Source organism: Nyctibius grandis, chromosome 17 (genome assembly GCF_013368605.1).
Source record: "Nyctibius grandis isolate bNycGra1 chromosome 17, bNycGra1.pri, whole genome shotgun sequence".
Classification (NCBI taxonomy): domain Eukaryota; kingdom Metazoa; phylum Chordata; class Aves; order Nyctibiiformes; family Nyctibiidae; genus Nyctibius; species Nyctibius grandis.
Window position 1 is genome coordinate 2,291,537 of NC_090674.1, and position 24,256 is coordinate 2,315,792.

General features: G+C 45.6%; 1 protein-coding gene across 2 annotated transcripts in view; it reads left to right on the top strand.

Annotated features, from left to right (window-relative positions):
• Positions 1-24,256, top strand: part of PAX7 (paired box 7) — a 101,550-nt gene that overhangs the window by 43,943 nt on the left and 33,351 nt on the right. For both annotated transcript variants that reach the window (XM_068414352.1, XM_068414353.1), the window contains exons 6-8: positions 6,114-6,313; positions 19,774-19,939; positions 20,531-20,730. In XM_068414352.1, coding sequence (XP_068270453.1) covers positions 6,114-6,313; positions 19,774-19,939; positions 20,531-20,730 — 566 coding nt within the window. The remainder of the gene's footprint in view (positions 1-6,113; positions 6,314-19,773; positions 19,940-20,530; positions 20,731-24,256) is intronic.

The following is a 24,256-nucleotide window of genomic DNA, read 5'->3' on the forward strand; positions in this document are numbered from 1 at the left end:
CAGGAGAAAGGGGGGCAAGAGGTGAATTTGAAACACCTCTGTCCTCCTTTGCAATCCCACTTGCTGTGGAATAGGTTTGGAAGTGAGCAGGGGTTGTTCTGCACGCACATATACACCTCTCTGTCGTCCTGAGCTCAGGACTGCATCATTTTCCAAGATGAGAGAGAAAAGGGTGTTCTGGTTTTCACGTTGGAAAGAAAAATCAAGGCAATACAATTCTGTGCCTGCGATGCTGCCACTGTGTCGCCCTTCTCTCAGGCTTTTCATAGTCTTGTTTGCATTTTGATGGGTTTTGTTTGCTTTCTGCCAGAGGGAACGGCAGATGCTCAGAAGTCAGGGAGAGCTTCAGCTCTTGCTTCTGAAGCCATTGGCTGCAGGTTCCAGCACAAGGGACGTGCTTTGTGAATAACCGGCTGCATCTTGGTGATCCTTGTTCGTCCCACATCCTTGGGGGGAGTAGAAAGTGCGAGGTGTGCAGTTCCACCCTTCCTGCTCCACAGATGTACTGTAGCTGAGGTCCACAGCAAGGATCTCAGCTATAATATGTCTTATTATTTCAGGCCCTCATGACAAGGTACCCACAATCGGGAGATATTTTCATCTGTGGGATGGGTACCGCCTCACTGCCCCATGGCAGTGTCAGGCAGCAAAAGCATCATGTGGCAGGTGAAGCTTGCCCTTTTTAAGGTCATCAAGAGACTAATTGTCCTCCAGCATAAAAGAACCTGAAGTTATTTTATGTACCTGAAGTTCAGGTACACATGGGACTGGAAAAAAGTGCATGCATATGTTTATGCAGGGGTAGCTGTTGGGGCCACCAAGCACGACAGCATTGGTGGATGGAGAGTGTTGTGAAGTAGGGGGGACCTGGTGTGGGGCTGTAACGTGGAGGTGCTCATATCTTGCTGGTACCTTCAAAGTGAGATTGTTCTTACTTCTGTCATGCCATTAAATCCAAGTTCCCCTGTGGCTGCATTAGCTTCCCAGCCAGTCACCTCCAGATCTGGTTTCATGGAGCATCACCGTTGCTCCAGCAGTGTCTGGGTGAGTTTGCTAAAGCCAGCTGCAGCACAAAAGGTGCAGTTACAGCTAAGCCCTTCACAAAACCATTCCCTTCCCCCTCTTCATCTCTCCCCTCCAACACACATTTAATTTTTAGGATGGTGCAGCTGGAAGCAAGAGAGAAAGAGGGAGAGGAAATGAGATGAGAAATACTGAAAGACAGAATGTGCAGCTCCCCTTTACCCTCTAACAAAATCTGATCCCCGCTTTAATGAATGCGTTTTCATGTCTGGTCCTGTCTGCCAATCCTTCCAGACGGCACCAAGATGCTTCAAGACAAGGCAGCAGGTCCTTGTAGAGCATCAAGGGCTCAGTCTGAGCCTGGAGGGTCTTGTTGTGGCTGATTCCACCTAATCCTGTTGATTAATTTAACTCCAGGGCTAAGAGGTGCCCAGAAGCAGTGAATGGAGGTGGAGAGGAGAAAGGCAGAGGGGGAGGAAGGGAAATAGAGGAGTGAAGGGAATGGGGAGAGGGAGGACACATCCAGTCCATAATTACGGAGGGTTTTTCTTGTTCCTTTCCTCAAGGTCCAGTCCACTTCTGTTCCTTTCTAACCTCTCCAGAGAGCTCTGCCCAGCTCTTGCTGATTGTACCCCAACCTGAATCAGCAGCATTATTCAGGAATGTGAGTTTGTGGGCCATAATTTACACATTTCCTCATGCTAGCATGGGTCCCAGGACAAGCCCAGGCTTATATTTGTCACCTTTCCTATGCCATCCTGTGCACATGCTCTGGCTGCACTCATTTCCATGGGGAGAAAGAACCAGTTTGGTTTATTCAATTTTGCCCAGCTCATCCTTCCTGAAGGTGTGGGACTTGATGTTGATCCATGCAAACCTTCAGTAAGTCCCTTCACGTGGTCTCCTCTCCCCCCTTGCACGAGCCATGTTGTGTCTCTGCTCCAAGAAGGTGCCTGTCCATTTGAATGGCCCCCTCTGAGCAAAGGGAAGAGCTTATGAATTTTCACACTGGCAACCTTGCTTTCATTCCTGTAATGAAGCCCGTGTCTCTTTATTTCTAAGAGTATTGCAAAGCAAAGAGATTTGAACAGTTTGGGGTTTTTTTTTCCTAAGCTACAGAGCAGTTATGCTAAATAATAAAGGTGGAATCACACTTAAAAAAATAAAAATAGCAGGATCAGTGTGTGTGTCCTGTAATATGCACACTTTTCTCCTAGTTTTTCCTTTTCTCTGACTTGTCCTCCTGTGAGATTTTTCCCTCCATTCACCTCTCCATTCTGTTCTTTTCTGTCAATCTTTAGCCAGTATGAGATCCTAGGGGAGCTGCGGATCGGACAGCTAGCTGTTTCCCGTCCTTCATCACAACTAGTGATTGGTAAAGCCACACAAGAAGCTGCTGCTAGATGTTTCTCCACCTTTGTATTTACAGGGTGTTCATTGCTGTCCGTGCTGAGTAAGTGTAAAATGCTACCAGCGCATGCTAATGGTTATTTCTACAGCAATACCCCTGTTGTGCTGGAGGCTGCAAACCAGCATTCTCTCCGTGCTCATGCTGCTGGCAGTGCCGTGCATCCATTTTTCACACAGGGGATGTGTAGCAAAAAATGAAGCATTCAGGTTTGAGATGAATCCCCCTGGACTTGCCTAGCGAGGGAGTTTCCTTGAGTTACTCCCGCACCTTTGTAAAGCTTCTTATTGCACAGGAACTTTGCAGAGATTACAGCAGTGGTTTGTCCAACAGATTTGAGCTGTTTAAGAATGGAAAAGACCTGTTAGATCCTCAAGTTGCATCTTAGGCAGGTAAGGAAGACTGTCCCCTGATAATAGGGGATGCATTAGATAATAGGCTCGTACTGCAGTCTGTCTCAGCTGAAAGACTTTCTATATTATTTAATGAATCTGTGTCTGACAGCAGCAGCTGCGTTGTACTGAGACCAGCTGGTTCCAGACATACCCTGGGATTTTTCTTGCTCTCTTGGTTTCATCTTTGTAGTCGGGTTGTTGGAGCCTCGGACTTGGCACGAGGAGCTGTGGCTTCTTTTCCCAGCTTTGCTCCTGATTCACAGGGTGACCGTAGGTGGGTGACTTCCGCCATCTCTGCCACGGTTGTAAAATGGAGATAATGCCCGTCGGGAGCTGTTTGGAGACTTGTAGACAGAAAGTGTTACATCAGTTTATGTTGCAAGGTTTGGCTCTCCACACTTTTAACCCTGTAGCCAGTGTGATGGCCAGCACAGTTGCTGGTGCTGCTGTGAACAGGATGGATTGTCACTCATGACAATCAGTTTTCCTCTCACAAACCTTTGTGGCCAAATCGGGGATCCTTAATTAGGAGCGTAAAGCTATTGAAGAGAGTTTGGCTGTTTTTCCTTCCAGACTTTTGCTGCAAAAAAAGTGAGCAAAGTGAAATGTGGGAGATGAAACATGTTACAGATCCTTTTCTAGACTTTTTTTCCCTCACCTGGGGAGATACTAGATCCCAGGTTTGCTGTATACTATGTAAGCGGTTGGACCAAGGTAGATGTTACAGCATTGCTAGCAAGTGGCCAAGAGAAGAGTTAGATCTTAAAAAAGTCATTTTGACATTGCTGTCACCACAGTACTCGCCAAGCAGATTGGGGCTTTGTTGCACCAGGCATGAAACATGCTGCAAATGACAATTCCTGTGCTAAAGAGCTCGCAGGCTGAAAGTTGCTACTAAGCATGCATGCTAACTATACAGAAATGTGTATTTACTGTAAAGAAATATGCTCAGTTGAAGAGTTAAATGACATTTAACTTAGTATATTTTCCTTCCCCTTCCTCCCACTGGCCCTCTCACATCCTGGACCAAAACACTCCTCCATCCTTATTTTTTTTTCACAACAAATATTTCCAGAAAAGATACTAACTAATTAAACCAATAATAGTCGGTGACTTAAGTGATTAACTTAAAGAAATTTACTGTATGCTATAGGTTTCCAGATGTGCTTTTGTGCAGCGTGGTACTCCAAGGTCCAGATGTGCTTCTACCTGCCCCGAATCATCTGGGACCCAGATGTGGAGGGCTGTTATTTTCAAGTACAGATGTTCCTTTTACACCACTTGACACTCTAGACCTTCCCTGAAAATGGACGTAACCAAAAAGCTAGTTTAGTAACACATTTCTCCTATGTACAGTGAAACTGTCTTTAAAATGTGGGACAGATGCTGCTCCTCTGAGGTCAACAGTGAATTTCTCACTGACTTCAGTGAGAGATAAAGGATTCCTGATTTAAAAAGATGAACGTGTGTAAAGACTCTGTGTATTGGTAAACCAGAGCTAAAAGAAGGGTAAACCTCTTAAGGTGATGTGTTTGTCCCCAAAACAAGCCACCCACTCCTCTGCAGCAGAGTTTCTCTGACTCCAGCGCAACTGTAGTTATCTGAGTTCCAACACCGCATCCTCCCCGTGAAGCCCCAAGACATAAAAGCATTTTTGTCTTGCAGCAAGCTGAATGCGATGGCATTTTGTGGTGGGCTCAGTATAAACAAGGGAGCTCCGATGGGATATTTGCCTCGTACTTCTCAAACTGCTGCCACTCTCGAGCAGCTGTTGGGGAAGTCACAGCTGCCGTTCCCAGCTCTGAAAAGAAAAAGGCAGATTTTTGGATGATGATATTATAGGAGCTGAACAAAAAGAGAGGACTGAAAAACACGATGAGTAACTTTAGGGAACTTTATCGTCAAGATGAGCATATGTAAGTCCTGCTTTAATCCTAAATTAGCAAAGGTTTACCCAAAAGAAAAAACACTTGTCTGTGAGCACAGTGTTTAAGTAGATTCTGGCTCTCGGTCTGCCTGTGCAGTTACTCTGAAAGACAGCAGTCAAGCTTGGTAGGGAAAAAAAATACGTGCACATTTAATGATTCTCCTGTTTTCATGAGAGAGAAGGAAAAGGTGCCAGAGCCAGATCTCTCACCTAGCTGAAAGGTTTCATATATCATATTCTTCCTTCTCTGCTGCCATGAACCAGTGGCACATTTTTCACTGTCCCAAAGGCAGACATAAAGTTTTGGCCTGGCTGAGATCCTCCATACATCAACATCTGCACCGCAGGGAACCGATAACCTGCACATCGCACATCTTTGAAACCCAAGCTTTGCTCCCTGAGAGCCTCTGGCGAACACTAGAGCCACAGCTACCGCTGTTCTCAGTGTGTCCCCTCTAAAATCCTCTGGGTCTGACTGTAGGCTTGGTGAGTATCAGTGTAGAGCCTTCTGCTTTATCTCCAGCAAAACTGGGCTTACTTATTCCAGCTGTACTTATTTGGGTTTGATACGGGCCTCAGGAGGCAATAGATGTGGTCCTGGGCTCAAGGCAGGGAGAAGGGAAAGGCAGAGGTCCAGGGCAAGTGAAGGTGGAGGAAGCAGGTGACCAGTTAGACGTTGGTAAAGGACTTTCATGTCATCTTAATGCTGTAGGAATCTGGCCTTGTGCAAAACTCCTGCTGAAATTTGGGTAGTTAAGAGAAGAGGAACTGTATCCTGTGGGCAGCTCAGCCCAGAGGTGAAGCAGAGTTGGAAAGGTTTTGCCCAGCTCTAAAAATTCCTAATATTTTTTTTCTTCCTCAAGTGGTTTAAAAAATTGAAATATCAAACACTGATATTTGACAAAACACAAGAGGGAATTAGGCTGCACAAGTCAAAGCATCATGTATTGAATTTTTTATGTGCTCATTTCAGCTTCTACATCTTTTCAGTGTAAAATGTGCAACTCTGAAGCACAGTCATTTCCAATAAAAAATGGTAATTTCTTGAAATAAGTCAAAAATTGGAAGTTCTTTCACTGTAACGATTTGGATAGTGGACTTTGAACCATACCTTTCCTGCAAAGAGTTCTGATTTTCATAGCTTGTCTTTTTACAATGTGGGGAAAAAATAATAGTAGGAAACTACAGAAATAGCATAAAACTTGTAGACGTATTGTACGTGGAAGAGTATCTGTTTCGATGGATGCCCTCACAGTAGAACTGAGATTACTTTGCTGGGCTGCTTAACTCTTCCAACAGCCTTTCTCCCCATGGCTTTTGAACCACACAAGCCTCATCTCCCACTTCTTTCCCACCCCAGGTAACAGGCTGGATGAAGGCTCAGACGTCGAATCTGAACCAGACCTGCCTTTGAAGCGCAAGCAACGCCGCAGTCGAACCACTTTCACCGCTGAGCAGCTGGAGGAGCTGGAGAAGGCCTTCGAGAGAACCCACTACCCAGACATCTACACACGAGAGGAGCTAGCTCAGAGAACCAAGCTCACCGAGGCCCGAGTTCAGGTAAGGACTAGAACCACTGTGTGACAGGTCAGCCTGGTGGCACAGCTTCTTGTTTGTGTTGGGGAAGGAGGTGGTGGTGCTGGGGATGAGAGTGTTGAAAGGTGGTAACGTGGATGCACTTCTTCTCTGGAGCCACATCCACAGGGATCTGAGACTTAAATCCGGTTCTGCAGATTCCCACGTTCCCCTGGCTTTGCAGATACGCCATTTGGATTTGACCCGTTGCAGAGGTACCAGCTGGAGGGTTTCCATCCAGGTTGGGACCAGGAGCCAAAGTTTCCCTGACTTGGCAAAGCATTTAGCTCTGTTTTCTGTTGGAGAAAATTCCTCCGTTTGCCTAGGAGGAAGCAGTGTGTGTGTATATTTGTATTTGGTGTTTTAGGAGAAATCACACCATTTACCAACCTTGCCCAGGGGAGCAGATCATATTTTGCAAAGTTTGCAAGTTCTGTGTGTGAATTTTCATAAAACTTTTTTCTTCCTCGATCTCCAGAGAGTACAAAAAGGGCGGGGGGAGGGAAGAAGAGGGGAGGAGCAGGAAGGGAGGGTTTGGAGCGGGGGGATTCTGACATCTACACGATTAATAGCCCTTGTGGGAACTCCACACAGAGACCCTTATGTCTTCCAGATAAAGGCTGGGTCAGCAGTGTGTGCAAACACGCAGAGGGATAAGGAGTGTGAACAGATCGGGGGGTATAATAGAGTCCCTTGGGGAAAGGGAAGGAAAGGGGGAGGGATTGGGGATTGTGCTGGGTTAAAGAAGTGAAATGGAGACCCCAGCAGTCCGTCCTCCGTGTGGCCAGTGCGATTAGGTTTCTGGCTAAGCGCAGGGGTCTCTGCACGAAGCCGAGAGCTGGGTTGCGGGCACTGAGAGAGGAGCGAAAGAGTCCTCCAGGCTTGTGACAAGGAAACAGTCATTTAACCAGCTCCTCTGAAACAAAACAGGCTTTTTTTTTGTTCTGCAGTTCTCAGGATAATGAGCTTGATGTGCTCACTCAGAAGCCAAAAGTTTTTGCTGTTTTCCCCCAGCTGTCTGGGAATGGACATTTCCCCCCACACCTGGGACATTCACTGGTTGAGGACTTTTCCCATGAGCCTTCTTTCCCAAAGGAGTGTTAAGCCAGTCACAGCACTGCAGCAGTGCCCTCTCACCTGCCTCCAGCTTTCTCTTGAGAGGTACTGGATTTTCCTGAACCCATCATCCCTCAAGATTTGGCTATGGAGACAGCAAAAAGGAAACGTAGCAAACTTTAAATTCATTCTAGTTTTGATCTTAGCCAAAAGACCGTGCCAGAGTGTTCAACAGTAATAGTTTCAATTTGCTAGCCATGTCGGTTCATAGATAGTTGGAGCCTGGGAAAGTGGCTAATTTAGATGACTAAGCTACCAAAAGTTGGAAAGTGTAAATTCCTTCGGTTTTGTTTTGTATATCCTGTTTTTAATTGGTCTTGCTTGTGTAGATGGACATAAGTTGTTAGGGGGGAAATAAAAAGAGATGTTTCTGTGGCAAATAGACTAAAAAAAAAAAGAGTTTCAAGGGAGAACAAATTTAGGTAACACCTTTTTATGGGGTGAGAGGAACCTGCATCGTATGAGCAGTGATGTGGGCACGCTGGAGAGGAAGGGAAAAGCCCTGAAGTGCCAGGGAGTGCAAAAACCAGAGGCAGGTTCTCTCTTTTCCAAGGTGCTCTGACCTCACTGTGACAAGGCTGGGAGAAAGGAGGGAGGTAAAAGCTGAGAAAGGGAAAGCTAAATAAATAAATAAAGAGAACCTTTCCTTCGTCTCAAGCTGTGATCTCTGAATCCCCCTACTTGCTCCCAGGCAGCTTGCGTGGAGGTTCCTGCCAGGGCTCTAGTAGCAGCTGTTCTCCGAGGCACATTCCTGATGGCTTTCTCATTCCGACATCCTGGCAGAGTCAGCTTCTTCCCACCACTTTTAAGCCTGCCGCCCCTTGTAAAATTTTCTGGATATCAGAGCAGATCTTTTACTGGCTCTCGGGACCTACAAACATTAGTCAATCAAGTTCTTGTGGAAGAAAAAAAAACCACACACACACACACATCCACACATGTACCCATCCAGCAGGGAATCTTTTACCACCTTAAAGTCTTACTCCTGTCAACAGAGTTTTTAAGGCCAAGAGACGTGCTTTGGATTAAAGATATCTGTAACAACAGTAGGGCCAGCTGAGATCAGGGTTTCTGGGTGTTAAGGGCCATGCCAACGCCTACCCATCTATCTTGTCCCCAGATAACATGTAAAATGGGAGGCAGACGTATGAAAAGTATGTTGTGACCCATAGTCACAAAAGAGACTTGAGAGCAGCCTTTACTGCTCCTCAATGTCTGGTCATTGCTTCATCCATCTTCTGTATCTCAGTGCTGCTTATCTGCTGCGCAGCCATGGCTGGACAATCCCCAGATCACACCCAACTGAATCACAGTTCAGATGTTGCCAGCAGGCTTTCTCACTGTGTCGTAGATATACAATATCCCTGCACTAGAATCCCATTTTGCTCATCACTGTACAAGCACTGAACAAAAACAAGCAGACCTGTCCATCTCTTTGCTTCTTTCTCCTCCTCACCTCTCTCTGCTTTACCATGTGAAAACCTAAGTCTCGTTCGTTCTCTCTGATACCTGAGTATTCACATACCACAATCTCTTCCATGTGAAAAGCTGATAGCTCTGTTAAACTTTATTGACAGGCCTCAGAGTCTGGCTGGTCATGCAGCTGTCCAGCTAAGTGGAAGTTTGACACGTTGACAGCTAATAAAATTCACAAGCTGAACAACAAGAGGGGGTAGTGGTGGGGAGCAGTTCCAAGCTCTGGTTTCTCATCTGCTAGGAAGATCACGGGAGGGTGAGCAATATTTTTGCAAGGTCACTGCAGTGTCTCTGTGGTTGAGACGCAAGATTCCAGCGTTCAGATTTCCACACACCCAAAGGTATGAGCCATTAAAAGGTTAATCCCAAATTGAGCATAGCCAGGGACAAGACTGCCACGGATTTCCGGAAGGATCAGGATTACAGTGCCAAATCCACGCCTAGTGAGGCCACCAGTGGAAATTCCCACTGACTTGTTTTTGTGCAAGGCAATGTCTTGACTCATGTGTCCCCACTAATTGTCCAGGACTGAACAAATTCTTGCCCATCTGCAAGCTCCCGTTTCCACCCTTGCAGAAAACAAGCTGTTGAATGCCGAGCGTTCATGGATTTAAAAATTAAGTCTAACAGCTAAGCGATTCACTTAGCTAATTTAATGGAAGCTTTGATTTTGATCTTGGATGTATTTTGGGTTTTTACACCAGTTTTTGCAATTATCTGACTGATGATGTCAAAGGTTTTATAAGGAAAAAACCCTAAACGAGATTCTGTGATAGTTTTGAAACTATTCTCCCTGGCATTTCTAGAGAAGGCATCTCTAGAAGAAATTCTAGAGAATTTTTCAGAACAACCCTTTTCTCATAAACACTTTAGCTTTGTCAGTACAGTGTTTTTCAAAAGGAAAATAGTTTTGTCAGGAAATTCTTGTCTAGGTGTAAAATGACTTCTCAAAGCAATGCTAATGTCAAAGGAGACAGCAGGTACATCAGTCATGAGTCTAGGGATTTGAAATTAATCCTTCTCCTAGATGATCCCGTTTGTGGATCTTTTTGCCCAAATGTGTTGCATTTTTAAGGCTACTTACCAACAAACCTCAGCACTTATTTCTGGTTTTTACTTGAACAATACCAACAGGCAGGAATATAAGGTAAGACAAAGCAGTGCACATGCCCAAATTGTCCTCAGGTCAGCACCACAATCTCAAGTCACTTAGAAATTTGTGCACTGAAAATGTTCTTCACAAATAGACCTCGGAGCATAGGTTCCCACGCAGGCAGCCCATCTCCATTTTTCCTGATGCTGTAATGAGTCAGATGCAGCAGGCTCCAAAGTATCATCTCAAAAAGCTTTCCCAGAAATCTTTCCCAAAAAATAGATGGCAGCTTTTGCTTCTCAGCATCACCTGCAGATGATTCAGATGGTCATACCCCAGGCAGCTGGGTACAAGCATACAACCCATAGCAAGGTCGTTAATCCTAGTTCCTATGGTCTGGGCAGTGGGTGCTTTCTGGAAATAAATAAGCAGCGTGAAGGGGTGGGTACGTTGTGATGCTGATGTCTGTTATTAATCCCCAGGAAATTCCATGCACTGAGAAACCGTTATTTCAATAACAAAATTAAACTAGACAGCAGGAGTCGCAACCCAGTGCTTTATTGATCATTTTTATGATGGATACCATTGTGATTTCTGCCTGGGAGAAAATGGATGTTTCATTTAATAAAAAGGCTCAGAGCAATTCTGTCTCTGAAATCTTGGTGCATTTCTAGGCTACTCACATAATATGTGTTTCATGACACAGTTTCAAACTGTAGTAAACAAACAGCCATATTCTAGATCGTGCTGCAGCAGCTCAGACATGCCAAATGGAGCACCAGAAAAGAAATTCCATTCAATTTGGTTGGAAATTTTTCACAAAGCAATTTTGTTCTCAGTGTGAAGAAGCTGAAAACCACCATTTACCAGCAGTACTCTGCAGTCTAGTTTCCAGAAAATGTATGGATTTCTCAGGAACTTCTCGAATCTCTCTGTTTTGTGCTAGTGGGGACCCCAGTGCTCTTTCACCAGCTGCCACTGTGGTCAAAGGTCTGTCCTGTTCCTCAAGATGGTGCTTTTTGAAGATGAAGGTATTAAATGAAGGGACGATATGGTGGTAAGCAGCTCTCCCCCAGCTCTGCGCATCAACTGGAGTCATGCAAAGCTGCTGGAGCCTAATGCTGTTTGCCTGGTGTTTTTCTTCCCAAACTCTTTGAGATGTGTCCAAACTGGCTCTTCTGAGGCAATCATCCCCCTCCCTTCAAGGTCAGCTGAGAATGTTTTCTTTCTTCCTGAGGGTCTGACTAGTTTACATTTCTTGTGAAGAGAGCTGCGATGAGGTTATGACACAACAGCTGCCCTGTGTTTTTGGCAGCAGCCGGGGCACCGAGAGGCTGTGCGGAGGAGCCGGCAGTTGGGGCTCTTGTTGGCAGAGGCTGGCTTGGCACGCTCGTTTTCCACAGCATGGGGCCAGCCGTGCTCTCGCACACCGGAGCGTCCAGATAGACGGCCCACGGCGAGAACAGCCCCTGGCACCGCGGCAGCCGGCCCGTGAGAACCGCGGCGGTGCTGCCGGTGCGTGTGCCCAGGCACGTCGAGAGAGCGGCGGTGCGATGCCAAGCGGCATCCAGCTCCCGGGAGAGGTCGGGGCGAGGGTAGCGTGCTGGTCCAGCCAGCTTTAAAGCAGCAGCTCTGCAACGTAAAGCCAGCGAGGGCTGAATGCAGCTGAGATGGTGAGGAGGGTCCAGATGCTTCCCCCTCCTGTCTCATGGAGATCTTGCTGCAGAAGGATGTTGCTAATGAGAGAGAGAGAGGTCGGTTGCAGTCTTGTAACATTACTTACTGTTTGCTCAGTGAATTGGTGCTTGATATCTCACAGCATTGCTGCAGTTCTTTCACATCTCTCCAGCCTGAATTAGAAACAGAAATGCAATTGGATTAACGAAAGGAGTAACCCATTGCATACTTGCTCCAGCTAATATGCTCCAAGTCCACCTACTAGTAACATAAAAAATAACCAAAACCAAACCGTAAAGTAAATTTCCAGGTATCCAAACTGCAGCAGCAAGGCTTTTTCCACCTGAACTTTGGAAAAGCCAGAGATGATCTCTTAAAATTGCAAGCACGTCCTATGCCTGTATCTAAGGGTTTGCTTAGAAAAACATCAGCACTTTTGGTATTCGTAGTAGAATTACAGTAACCAGCCCCCTTGGAAAGAGAAATGTCCCACTGACAGAGGACATAGTCCCAGCTACGTAAGCCTGAGGGCATCTTGCTGGAGACAGCACTATTTCATTAAGTGTATTATAGTTTACTGAAGATGAAAATGATAAGCCTAATCCTGTAGTCCTTCTGGCAAAACATTGGTTGAAATCAACAGGAATGAATATAAACTTCAGGACTTGCAGCATAATTTGACAAGACCAGCTTGTTTTGTACGTGTCGAGCAGGGAATCTGTATGAAACAAATGGAGGAATTTATGTCAGAAAGTGCTCCTTTGAACCTGGTGGCTTCTGCAGGTGGAGGAATCCATTCAGTTCAGCAAAACATGATTTTTAGACGAAACTGGATTTTTTTGTCGAGATGCAAAACCTGGAACTGACTTTTTTGATTGTTTGTCCTGTTCTGCTTTTCTTGGTCCGCTTTGGACCGAGGAACAGAATAGCCAGCCTCATGGTGGCAAGCTGAGAAAGGGATCCCCTAAACAATGTGGTAACAATTTGATTTTCTTACAAAGAAAAGAGGGCCCAGAGGCCAAAGCAATGAACGAGACCCCAGTCCCTCGGATGAAGCGGTTGTGTGTAACGCTGCGCACTCAGCTGCTCTAAATAGAAGTCAGTGAAGTTGCACTGATTTATAGCAGCAGAGTGTCTGTCCCATTGTATTAAAAACAAATAGGGCCTCCCAGAGGTTTTATGAGAAGAACCTTTATCACAAAATTTCCAGTCCAACGAGGGCGTGGATCAAAATATTTCTCATAGGGCTTGTATGCCCTACGCTGAACCTCTGGTTCTAGAGGAGCCACCACCCTGTGTGTGCCCAGCGAAGGGTGCCATTGCTTCGAGCAGCCAGCGCGCGTGGCTCTCGTCTGTTCCCAATCTCCCCAGCTAAGGAGGTTTTCTGTTTACTGGGACACCAATTAAATAGATTCTGTTTGGTCAACAATGGAAAACGTTTATAATACTCAGGAGGAGGGTTTGCCAGGGTGTTTTAGTCTTTGAGTCACTTCATATAGTGTTTAAGCTATTTTTAAAAGCTTGTAACTTTTTCTTTTGCAAATCTTGATAGTGGGAATTGATGTGCTCCTGGTTTGCTGTTAAAGCCCAGCCTATCTCTAGCCAAACAATAGCAGCAGGAAATCTACTCCCCAACATCTCGTTCACCTCCATGAGGTGTGGACATCAAAGCGTGTTCCGAAATGTTTAAATGCAACTCTAACACCATTAAGACCTGGCCGTCTAAGAAGCAAGTGTTCAAGTGGAGAGAAAGTACTTCATAAAATATACTACCTTGCAGCTGCTTTCTGACAGCAGTGAGCTCATCCTAATGTCTTTCAGCTTCCACATGTCCCACGCATCCTCAGACAGAGGGTTTATAAAGAGATAAACAGATAAGTAAAACAGGTTTTATTTTTTGTTTGATTTTATTTTAACAGAATTTCCTCTGACAGCTGAAATAATCACTGGGAAGCACAGTTTGTAAAATATAGAGCTGGAAAACACAACATTTGCAAACAGTCATTCAGTATCCAATAGCTATTTCATTCAATGATAATTTTTTTTTTTTATTTGTAAATATTATTAACTTTTATTGCAGTAAGTGGTAAAGCTGCATCACTGGGCAGGGTTGGGCTTGGAGCTGTGAAGCCATGAGTTCAAACCTGGGTTTAGGGTATCTCAGTGTGAAAGTGGACAGATCTATTCCATTTCTTCTGCCTCCTGCTTCCCTGTTTGGAGTATGAAACCCATTAGCAGTTATGAAGTGTTCATACTGTGGTAATTGTTTAAAGGTAGAGATGGCCTTTTGGGTGAGGAAGTGTTTGTGACACGATTAATTCTTAGACAGCCACTCAAAGATTAGGAAGAATAATGCAAGAATAAGTTAATCAATGTCACAATCAAATATTTCACTGCTAACAATAGTTTGTTTAAAAAAAAAGTGGTTTGCAAAAAAACCACATGCCACAAGCGGTTTGTTGAAATTCTTCACTAGATTTTTATAAATAGCTGAACACCTTCAGGAACGGGGATATGCCAGGAGAAATATAGGCTCAGTTCTTTGGATAATCTCATTTGTGAAGACTCATTTGTTCTGCTCCACTAACCTTGTTTAATATTTATCTTAACCATATCACCCACAAGTGGCAGAGGCTCAGCATTTTAGGCACTGAACCAAAGTGTCACTGGATACAGCCATATCCCTACACATACAGATAAAAATCTACGTGCCTAAAATCTGTGTACTCCCTTGGGCTTTTTTTCTCATACTGTGAAGAATTATCTCAGTAGCCTCAATGATGCTTGTATGTCTCTGGTGTCTGCTTTTCGCACTCCTCAGCACCTGGCAGAGGAAGCGTAGTCATCACTAAACTGTTGTAGGGACTTAGAGGATCCCAACTCACTGTACCGTCCCAGCCCTTTCCAGTCTCAGCACCATCTGAAAGAGGCATTCGGACAGAGCAATAACTACCTCAGTCTCTCATTGCTGTTGCTGCTAGAGTTCCCCTCCAAAAGCCTTCTGCATCCAGCTCCTGGGAAGCCCAGGAGTTGCAGTATTTATGACCAGTGTGGACAAGGCAAGGCATTGCAGGGATCTGCCCTGCTTCAAAGGAGAACCTGGAGAGGACCTGATCTGGTAGATTTGCCTCTGTGCAACCTGGGGAGGGACCTCATCTGACTTTGGTGGAATTTTTTTGGTGTGTTTGAGCCATGAATGGCCATATGATTCTATTCCACCAGGTTTCTGCAACCTCTTAGGTCTGTGAAAGCAAACACATGTTGCATCTCTTCCATCCTGCTGCAAAGCAAAGGCACAACTTGTCTTTTCCATCCCTGTTTCCATTTACGAGCTCGTTTATCCCATCTATCTTTTTCCAACATCAAGTCCTGATTAGGCTGAGCAGGAACACAACAGGCTTTCTTTCCCACAGGAGGCTCTTTTTGACCTTCCTTTCCTCTCCTTGTCTGACAAATTGTGGGAGTTGACCCATATCTCAGCGGCTGCGGGGATAATTCAGTCCAGCCCCATCCTGGCAGGCAGCTGTCTCTGCAGCCCTTCTCTGTGGCTCTGCTGGTTGAGAACAAGCGGCTGGGACATCTTGGGCCGGCCGTTGGCAGAGTTGGGTGCAGGCATTCAGGTTAAATAAGAACCAGTGCTAACCTTTGCCCCAAACCCAGTCTGGCCGGGAGGATGGGCTCTTCTGAAATCAGCTGGTACGGCGAGGCAGACAGGGATGAATTGGAGAGGTGTCTCAGTCTCGCCGTGCCTCCCTCTCCCATCTGTGAAGGGGATGGTGAAGGTAACGGATTGAGTGATATTCTGTGGTGAGTATCTAGCGTTCAGGATCCTTGTAGGAGCATACTCGCTTACTGAGCAAGGTGCATGTGGCACAGTGAGGGACTCTGGTCTTATCTGGACGCTGGGCATGACTAGAACATGAAGAACCTGCTTGGATATCTTATTTTAAGTTATTTTCCATGAGGGCATTCCTGTATCTATCTGTTTCCCCTCAGCTGAGCTGAGCAGTTTCTATAATGCAGCTCCTGTCTGCTTAATACGTTCTTTGGAAGATGATTCACAGGGACAAAAGACCCAAATGTCTTTAGCAGGTAAAAACCATTGTCTTCAGTGGCCTGTATTATACTTCCATACCCTTGGAAAGCAGCACATTTACACAGCGCAGGATCTCTTTGCTGTGCACAGAGAAATGATCACGAAGAATTTGTCTTTTTAAGAAAAAGCAGGTTTCTGACATGCTGGTTTTTTCTACTGTTGGGTTCTTCACACAGCCCTTTTCCCAAGTGCTGGCTACATTTGTCCCAGCGTAAAACTTGTGTGATCCAGCCCCTGCAGCCTCTAGAACAACGTCTCCGTAGGCAGACCAGCAGCTTCAAAACTTCCTCCTCTTCCTCATCTTCCTCCCACCAGGCTGGTTTTAGCAGCCGTAGCCTTCACCCTCGGCTTAACATGGTGTAACAGGATCCTCTGGCAGGGGGAATCTTTAGTGGCTGATAAAACCTTAACTGTTGTGAAATGAAAGCAGGTTCCCTTTGAAGTGCGCCTTGCATTACAGTTAGATGCTCTAGCCTCTATATTTTAACTACCAATAAAATGATTTATAAGCATAAAGGCCTGAGCCACCTTTAAGGCGGGGGAAGGGAAAGAATTGCTAACGTCATTAGCTGGAATGCATCTTCTTTTTTCCTGTGGGTTATAAATAAGGGGCAGAATCAACCTGTTTGGGCCATGAAATGTCCCTTCCTCTGCACGGGAAGATAAATCCTATCAATTTCTTTGTGGAAGGTTTCAGTGTATTTGTGGCTGGATTCTCCAGCCAGGCTCTGTTAGGAAGCACTATGTTTAAGCATGTAGTTGTGAATCTCATTTGGTGCGTGTGTATTTACCATTATTATCGTTTATTATTTGTTTTGCTATGATGCTCCAGCCAAGACAGAGATCTTGCTGCGCTGGGTATGGTGCCTACTGGCAGTTAAAGAGAGCCTCTATCTCAGATGGCTGGTGGTTGAAATAAACTGATATGTAAGAAAATATGGTTTTTATCCTCAATTTAGAGGTGGTGATCTGATGTGTGCGTTGTGCAAGGACCAAAATGTGTTGAATGCAGCAATGTTTCCACTGACTTCGAATCAGAAAAGCAGTAGCTTTCCTGAAGGCACAAAAGGAGCCTGTAGCATAATTAAGAACTGACTGTCTTTCTCTGGTGATAGTCCCTTGTCTTGAAAGTCAGCTTTCCTTTCTTCTTCGACTCTACCTGGTTGTAAAAGGATCCAGAGTATCCTTTTATCTCCCTTAAAAAATAAAGGAGCTACACACCCTTAACTAGATGTGGAGAAGCAGGACGGGAGGAGTCGTACGCGTGTGTGTGAATTTTAATTGTGAACAATGGATGCAAACGTGCGTGTTGGTGCGTGGACAACAATAACCTCACGTGGTGTAACATAAGACAACACAGATCTTTTCAAAGTTGTGTTTTGATCATATGTCAGCCAAGCCAACTGACAAACCACCACAGAGGAGCTGAGTACTTGTGGGGATGTTGGAGAAATGTGTCCTGTACTAGACCATCTCACTCCACATGTTTCTTCTGAACTTCTAATCCCGAGTGGATTTGCCAACATCTGGCTCTTGGTTATAAAAAAGGCACTTTCCCACCCTTTGCAGTGTGAAAGTGTCAGAAATCACTGAAGTGGCTTTTACTTTTTTGGAGCTCAGTTTCTCTTTTCCTCTTGATTCCTGGATTCATAACTGTGTGGTTATGTTTTCTCTTCAGGTATTTTATATGCTACCCTTAGCACTGAGATCTTTTTTTGGAGTGGAAGCTCTTCCAGCCTGGGACTAGGCCTTTTTCTCTGAAGAGAGGAGGTTTATTTATCTCCCTATGTTCAGCTAACAGAAATAGTGAGGTTTTATGTCCTTAACTGTGAAAGTGGAAGCAAATGATATGAGAGGAGGAGCCAAGTTCTGTATCCCTCATTCAAAGCATGAATTACACACACATGCGTGCATGAGAAAAGGACAGGACCGTCCTCTTTGCGTGACCAGGGCAAACAAAAGGTTATTTATTCATTGATGTTGCTCACTGCTCCTAGAAACTGTGCCATGAATTGGACTGTATAAAAGAGTGAAGTGCTACAGACCTTATATTCATTCATTTCTCTCTCCTTAACTCTGTCCTAGATTTTGCTAGCGACTTCTGGTGCCAAAAATGAACACAGAGATTCTGACCTGCATGGACTTTGTTGATCAATGCAGATCGGATGTAAGCTGACCTATTTCTGTCACGCTTTTGGAAGGTGCTAAGAGGTTATGCTGCTTCAGCCAGTAGTGCAGTGCAGCAGGAACAGGTCTGTAAAAAGCCACGTTTGGTGCCAAGGACCTGACATCAGCACTGTGTACGTTTCAGGGGGGTTAATTTAGACCAGCGTGTCCAAAGGAAAAAGGGCTTTTTTTGTTTTCGCTGTACATGGATGTAAATAACGGTGTGAAGGGAAGCGCTGCCCAGGACTGGGTCCTTCCTCGCCATCGTCAGCAGGTCACACACAACTATCATTAGCATGTTTTAATCAAACGGTTTCCACAGCACACTAGTAGATGAGTAACATGTAGAAAGAGCAATAATAGGCTGTGATCCAGAGAACCTCACAGAGATTTGTGTGTGAAGCTCAGTGTCTGTTTTTTTTTGCCGCAAGCACCACTGCAGTGTGTGTGGACTGAGAGCCAACACGCCATTAAATAAGCAGCTCTCAGTGAAAACACGTTGCCTTGTCGTGCCGAGTGGACTATACATACCCACGGGTGCCAATAAGAAAAAGGCAAACTAACAAGTGACTGTTTACAGGGGAACTCAATTTAAAGGGCAGAGAAAGACTCCCACTTTGAGATTTGGATCATGTCTGAGCTGCAAAGCGCATTGGACTAAGGTTCTGCTATATTTAGGGAAGAGAGTTTTGTTTTGGTTCACAAGATGTGGGGACAGTTTGGACTGCAGCGCCTCAAACCCTTGTAACCCCAGCTTCTGATCTGACGTTGAGCAGCTTGGAAGCCTGATGGAGGATTTTTTTCCCCCCGAATGCTTTACACTCTTGATTTTTGCTCCATTTTTTCTTGTTGCTGTGAAATTTAATCGTGTTTTCTAGCCCTTTAGGCCTCACAAAGTCCAGCAGCTGCATTCTCATCTGGGTTGAAAGCTTATCCGCATACTTCTGAACCCCAAACAGGGACTGGGCCTGAGAGCCTCTCTGATTAAATGAAGTAAACCAAGCCCAAGAGACAGCTTGAGAAGCCCTTTCCACTATGCAGAAGGGAGATTGCCCATGATAAAACACATCAGGGCAGACAAATGCATTTAGAAAAATCTCCCCTTGAGTCTTACAGGTAAACTAGCACTGTAGGAAGCATGTGTCAAGCTTTGCACAGCATTAATACTGGGTTTATTTTGCTGCACAGAGATGTAAATTGGCTGCAGTACAATTCTAGTGCACACTGCAGTGCCTCTTGCAAGGAGAGCATGTCTTAGCATACGGACAACAGTGATTTGCTGCAGTACAGAGAAGCTAAGAAAACCCTGTATTCCCTCCGGTCTGGTTCTATCTATTTAGCTTGTCTAACATACAAACCATGATGCTAATCTGTCTATTTATCCCTCCTAACAGTGCAGCCGTGTTGCTATTATGGTACTTAATCCTTCAGCATAATTCACATAGTTGTCAGATAACAAGGCAGAATGGCCAGGTGGTAGCAGTGCATCTATTTGGTATGGACTCTCTCGGAATACACAAGCTAAATGATTCCTCTTCGTCTCACCCTACTGCTGATAGCACCCTCCCATGCTCTTAGTAGTATCTTTAACAATTTTAAATGCATGTATCTGCACCCAGGAGACAGGGTGATAGTATTACTGTCATTTGGGAGAAAGGAAACTGAGGAACGGAGATGAATATTCACAAAGTCTGTGTCAGGCAGCGACTTGAGCCTATTTGTGGCCAGTGCAGTAATTCAGGATGTGTTTCCATCAACCCAGATGAGAAGGGACAGCAGCTCGGAGGGAGTCACACATGGTCTTTCCTCTCCCCCCCGCAGGTGTGGTTCAGCAACCGAAGAGCGAGGTGGCGCAAGCAGGCGGGAGCGAACCAACTTGCGGCTTTCAACCACCTGCTGCCGGGGAGCTTCCCGCCCACAGGGATGCCGACCCTCCCCCCGTACCAGCTGCCGGACTCCACCTACCCAACGACCACCATTTCCCAAGGTGATCACCCCTTTGCCTGCACTGCTCCTCTTCTCTTGCCCTACGTCATCCCATCATCCCTTCCCTGTCTGATTTGTGACATCCCACTGGGGCTCTTGTAATACATAGGTGGTTTTCCTTCAGTCGGGGAGGCCAGGCTTTGCCTCAAGTCAATGGAAACTCCACACTTTTCTCCTCTGTCTCATGGTCCTGTCTGCTGTGTCAGTGTGTCTCATGACTGTAGTTCTTTTGCTCAGCTTTGAAATGGAGAGCACATCAATCCAAGGTGAGTATCGTATAGGTGATCGCTCCATACCGGGGCTCAGTGGAAGGAGTATTGCTGATTCCAGCTGGCTTTGGCCTTTGACTTTACAAAGGAATTTATGGCTTCTGTCTGGGGGAAAACCAAGAGAAAATTGAGATGCTTCATCTCAGGTTTGCATATTTTGTACCATGCATAAACTCTCACATGATATTCTTGTGTTCACATGGAGCACAGAGATGGTGGGACTCAGAAGCTGAGATCAGGATAGCCAAGCCATCGATTTATGCTTTGCACAGTCCCAGCTGTAACACCCCACGACCATTTACCTCTAAACACTCTCTCCACAGATGGGGGAAGCACTGTACACAGACCCCAGCCCCTGCCGCCATCCACCATGCACCAGGGAGGGCTTGCTGCAGCCGCCGCTGCTGACACCGGCTCTGCCTACGGGGCCCGACACAGCTTCTCCAGCTACTCGGACAGTTTCATGAATGCTGCAGCTCCTGCCAACCACATGAATCCTGTTAGCAATGGCCTCTCGCCACAGGTATGTGACCCACTTCCATTCTCTTTCTTTGGCTGAGAGTATTTGGCTTGGCCAGATCCTCTGAGAGCAGGGCAATCTTCAGGCGATCGCAGTGTATTATGGTTAACAAGGGAGTTATTGTTATTGTCACAAATTATTGGAGACAACCTAGTTAAAGAAATTAGTTAATTTGTTTATTGGCAGTATCTCTGTCCTGAGCTCAGCACTGTTGTATCCTGTTAGCTCCCATATTCAGGTTAGCACACTGTAATTCCAAACACGAGGACCTAGAGCATCGGTGTTCATCTTCTCAGCCCTCCAAAAAAATTCCAGTGCAGGTGTGGGCCCTTCGACTGTGGATTTTAGCCTAATGACAGCACGCTTGATGTTTTTAATTACTTTTTGCAGGCTTGCTTTAGAAATAGTCCATGATTTGTGGGTGACTGATTTAGATTAGCTGAAGCCAGCTTGTCCAGGTCTGCTTGGAACATGGAAAGCCCTTACTTATGAAAGTGCCATGGATCTGAGCTTCCTCAAAACACAGGGATGTAGAGCTGGGATTTAGTTTTGAGAAACTAATTGTCATGTATACAATTCTGTTAATGCTTTCCACAAGGCCAGAATAAGAGGTGTAGGTAAGCTTTAAAGGAGGAAAGATATATTTCACACGCATCTAGTTTACCAGGCAACAGCCACGCTCTCCCCATGTAATACACCCTTGATTTTAAAATCCCTGCCTGAGCTCAGAATAGAGCGTCCATGACCCGACTCCAAGATCTGTGCTCCAAGCCTCAGCCCAGCTGCCTTCCAAAGGGCCCTGTCCCAGGTTTGCTCAGATTGCTGCCAGTTGTATGTGTGGCTTTTCAGTGGTGCATGTGACAGAGAAGCAAGCCTCAGCAGTGTAGAGAGGTTAAAGCCTCCATCATCAGCGGGTCTAGAGAGAGCAGAGCTTGTGCTATGTGTGTGTTATGGGATAGGCTTATGTTCTCAGCTGGTGAGCTCCACTGAAGTCAGTGGGGACACCAGGATGTTCACCACCTGAGAATACAGCCCACTCTCTCCATCACTATCCTGGGATAAGAATTCTAATTTTCTGTCACCACATTAGATACAGCCTTTAACCTTCTCTTTGGTTTACTTAATGTAATCTGTTTTCCAAATGCATATTTGCTTTTAAGTGAAACAAGGCACATATTGTACGCTGAAAATTATCAGCAAGGACTTGGAGTCGTGTGGTGCCTGCCATCCTGGAGAGGGTACCAAATATGTTCTACTTTTGCTCTCAGTCACTTGTGAAATATGGAGACATATGAAGTGCACTATGGCAGTTGTTTCAGAGTGGCCAGTAACACTATTTAAGACAGGAAGTGCAAAATAATTTGAAACTACGGGGAGAAATTAGGTAGGCATCTGAAATGAAAAGGCTACAACTGTTTAGAGAGGAGCCCAATAAACGGGGACATCAGAGAGGTATATAGATTTTAAAGGTCCAATAGCTTGTGATCTCTCGAGTGTGAAAACAAACATTGAGTGTCAATGGAAAGAGGGAAATTTTGCAGCTTCTCTGAAATGGTATAAAAATCTCACTTCTAGCTTTGAATGGTCATAAGATAGAAAATGTAAAAGTGTGACTGGCGTGAGGCTGAATATTGCCTCAAACAGTGTCATTTGTGGGGGAAAGAGGGAGACATTTTTCTGACAAGGGGATTTCTAATACCACTGGGCTTGGGAGATGAGCCTATAGTATGGAATTCAAAGGCAGACCGCAGGTTAGGTGGTCCAGGGCACGTGATTAATTCAGATTATCACCAGTGCAATTTAGCACCATAGAATAAGTTAAGGATGAGATCCATGTGATAAGCTGCTCTAGCACTAGACATATACAAGTCCATCATGCAATTTCCATTTCTGTAGCTTCATCATCTGCTTACTAGTCCCGCTCACTAAATCAGAGGCTCAGTGAAATGACCAGACCAACGCTTTTTCTATGCTTATCCCTATCCCAAATTACCCTGCCCCCAGGCTCAGGCTAGGGGAAGATAGAGTCCTGAGCCAATAAGCCCTTTGTATGGGAAAGAGAGGATACATTATCTGGCAATCCTGAAGAAAAGAGAGCTTTGCACCCCCAAGAAGGGGAGATTCCCATTTTCCTAATGCTTTTAATCATGTGAGGGCCAAGATATCAGCATATGAATTCTTCTATTTCTTTTGTGCATAGAAAGGCTAACCCAGGTTATTTTATGACTGCTTTATATTTACTTATCTTGCTGCCTTCCTGCCTTTCTAAGCCCTCTGCTGTTCCTAGTGGAAAGATGCAAGAAATACTCCTAACGGCGTGCATTAGAACTCAGGGAAGTGTGCTCTTTTATGTGTCGGGCCGGGGTAGAAATGTTGTGAGGTCTCAATATGCGATGCTCTGAGTAACGTATTTGTGCATAACTCATCTATTCCGTGGCATTACGGGTAAAACCCATTGCACCTCAACCCTCTCATCCTCCTGTCCAGCTATCTGTGGCATCTGGTTGCTCTCTGCAGGGGTAAATATCAACTACAGGGAAGGAGGGAGTTCAGGAGGTAGAAAAAAAACCTGGGAACTTAAAATGATGGCAGTTTGTCTGAGCTGCAAACAGACAGGTCTCTGGTTTCATCCCTTAGCAGCAGCAGGAGGGAGATTTCTTTGCAGTTTAGACAAGGAGGAGGGGGCCAGCCTGGCCAAGAGCTCCCAGCATTTGCTCCCACTCGGCACGCTATCCAGTTACCCCAGGATTGGGTGTCCCAGCCAGAATCCACCAGACGGGCTCGGTGCTGGCAGCTGAAATTCTAGAGGAGAAGCATGGCATTTCCATTCTCACAACAAAGGGGATTACGTTTGGCCTCTGCGGGCTCGGTCCACACACGCACTTTAGTCCTCCCCCTCCTGACAGAAAGAGCAGGCCCTGCTGAAAGTTACCCAGACTTCACGTGGGAAATGGCCAGGTTTCTTCCTTGTTTTCCAGCCTGTAGCACACAAAACCTTGTGCCTGTCCAGCTCTCCAAAGCATTTCCCATGTGGTTTTCCCAGTTTAGAGGTGGTTCTGCCTCTATCCCAGACCTGAGGCTGCCAAAGAGTGAGAGACCAGCCGGGAATTTCTGTCTTCAGCTACTTCATCCCATGATGATGTTTTTTGTGACACTTCATACAAGAACACCGACTTGGTTGTGCAAAGGATAGTCCCACATGATTAAACAACCTACCTAGTAGAATTCCTCATGTCATGCTCCTTCCTAGACCTTAGCGAGAGACCTCAGGGTAACCCGAGCAGTGATTTGTAATGGTTTCGTGCTGGGACAGCCTTTGTAGGAGACAGATCTTGCTCCGAGCGTTGCCTGTTTGAGAAAGCGACTTCACAGGCTGACCAGCTGCAGCCAGATGAGTCACCTTGCATCTGTCAGGATGCACCGGGTGGCTGCCACAGTCACGGATTGTCAGAAAGTAGCTCAGTACCGGGGAGCAGGAACACGCAGCAGCGAGGTCCCCATCGCTCCCCAAAGGCCGCGGGCGTTAGCA